Below are 1,697 nucleotides of genomic sequence, written 5' to 3' on the forward strand. Positions count from 1 at the left end.
TAGCCACAGGCCACGCCGTTGACGCGGTGACCGCGCCCCGCATCCCTCGCCGGGTCTCCACGCGCATGCACACGGGACACGGCTCCGCTCCCCACCAGTGGACGTGCCCGGGTCCAGTCGCAAGGCAACCACAGAAGAAGCGACCGAGACAACGAGGTCCGGCTCGGTCTCTTCCGGCCGCGGTTAAGCGCCGGGATTCTCTGTCACGCGGGCGACTCTCCGGAAGCTTCGCCGCGAGGTTGGTCACGTGCGTACCTGCGTGCCCCGCCGCGCCACGGCCTATAAATCCACCCGCCTGCCCAGTGCCCTGAGTCACCCCCCTATCTCTGAGATCACACCGCGCTTTCTTCCTCCCTTTCCCATCGTGCTCGCCGGCCAACGTCCGTAGACCGTAGGTCCCGGCCGGGTTTGATCCATGGCGGAAAAGAAGGTCCGTTGCTTACAGTATAGTTGATCGAAGCTCTTGGTTTCTGTGGTCCAGTTTGCTGATCGTGTTTTCTTGTCTGGCGGCTGCGGAATTCAGGTTGTGCTGAAGCTGGACCTGCACGACGACAGGCAGAAGCAGAAGGCGCTCAAGGTCGTCTCCACTCTCCACGGTAAGAATCCCCTGCTTCTCCTTCTTCTCCAGGTCCGTCCTAGTCATGGACGGAGGGGATTGCCAGGATCTTCATCATGTTTCAGTTTGACATTTCCGATGACAACAACTGCCGCTTGCCTCAGGCATCGACCAGATCGCCGTGGACATGAAGGACCAGAAGATGACGGTGGTGGGCACCGTCGACCCCGTCGACCTCGTCGGAAGGCTGCGCAGCAAGCTCTTCCCCACGGCGCAGATGCTCTCCGTCGGCCCGGCCAAGGAGGAGAAGAAGGACGGCGGCGCCAAGAAGGAAGCCGATACCAAGAAGGAGGGCGAGAAGAAGGACGCGGTCCCGGTGTACATGCCGTGGTACCCGCCGCCGCCGCAGTACCACCCGCACCCGTACTACCACAACCACAGCGCCGAGGAGGACCCCAGCTCCTGCGTCATCTGCTGATCGCCGGGCGCAGCCCATTCGCTCCCTTGTGCAGTTTGTAGCTGGCCGTGTGCTCTGCTGCCTGCCGGTCGCTCATGCCAGCTACGGCGATCGACGGCGTGCGCCAATGTGCCATACATAAGGCCGGTGATGCAGCTGCTGTGCTCGTACTAGATAGAACTGCTGGAGTTTATTACAGTGTGTAGAATTACTAGTACTAGATAGAACTGCTGGAGTTGGATTTTGAGTGAAAGTTCACTGGGTGCTCTGCTCTCCAATGTGATAACAAAGTAGTGAAATAAATAAATTGAAGACAAAGAGATGGGAAATTCAGGAGAGTTGCTAGATTGGTCTCTCCTGAACCTTCACACTTACGAATAGAAACTCTGAACTCTTAAGCTCTCCGGCTCTGCTCCACCTGACAGTTACTTTCAGTCAGCCTGTCAGTGATCTCAACCACAAAGCGAAAAGGTTTCCAAGATTTTGGACTGCTTCTAATCACTCATTCATGTTTTCTTCGACAGCGAGAAAGCCCCATAGACACCTCATTCACGAGTCCTAGCACATGATCACGACCTAATGCATTGTTAACTGCACATCCCACGAAATTCACATTGTTAAAATGTTAACCGCAGGTCGTAATCGCGGCTCTAACCAAATGGCGCTTTCAGTAATATCGGTCCA

The 1,697-nt window shown here is 56.4% G+C and overlaps 1 protein-coding gene across 1 annotated transcript; it reads left to right on the forward strand.

Moving 5' to 3' along the window:
• Nucleotides 1-286: 286 nt before the first annotated feature.
• On the forward strand, nt 287-1,387 carry LOC119356977 (heavy metal-associated isoprenylated plant protein 39-like). The gene is made up of 3 exons (XM_037623961.1): nt 287-430; nt 524-596; nt 721-1,387. Exons 1-3 carry the CDS (start codon nt 416-418, stop codon nt 1,032-1,034), a joined length of 402 nt encoding a protein of 133 aa, XP_037479858.1. The 5' UTR covers nt 287-415; the 3' UTR covers nt 1,035-1,387.
• The last annotated feature ends 310 nt before the right edge of the window (nt 1,388-1,697 follow it).

The sequence above is a fragment of the Triticum dicoccoides genome, chromosome 2A (assembly GCF_002162155.2).
Source record: "Triticum dicoccoides isolate Atlit2015 ecotype Zavitan chromosome 2A, WEW_v2.0, whole genome shotgun sequence".
NCBI classification, from domain to species: Eukaryota; Viridiplantae; Streptophyta; class Magnoliopsida; order Poales; family Poaceae; genus Triticum; species Triticum dicoccoides.

What these genes read in the sequence shown, in the direction of transcription:
- LOC119356977 (XM_037623961.1), top strand. An exon ending in GGTCGTCTCCACTCTCCACG is followed by an intron (nt 597 to 720) that starts GTAAGAATCCCC and finishes CGCTTGCCTCAG; the next exon opens with GCATCGACCAGATCGCCGTG.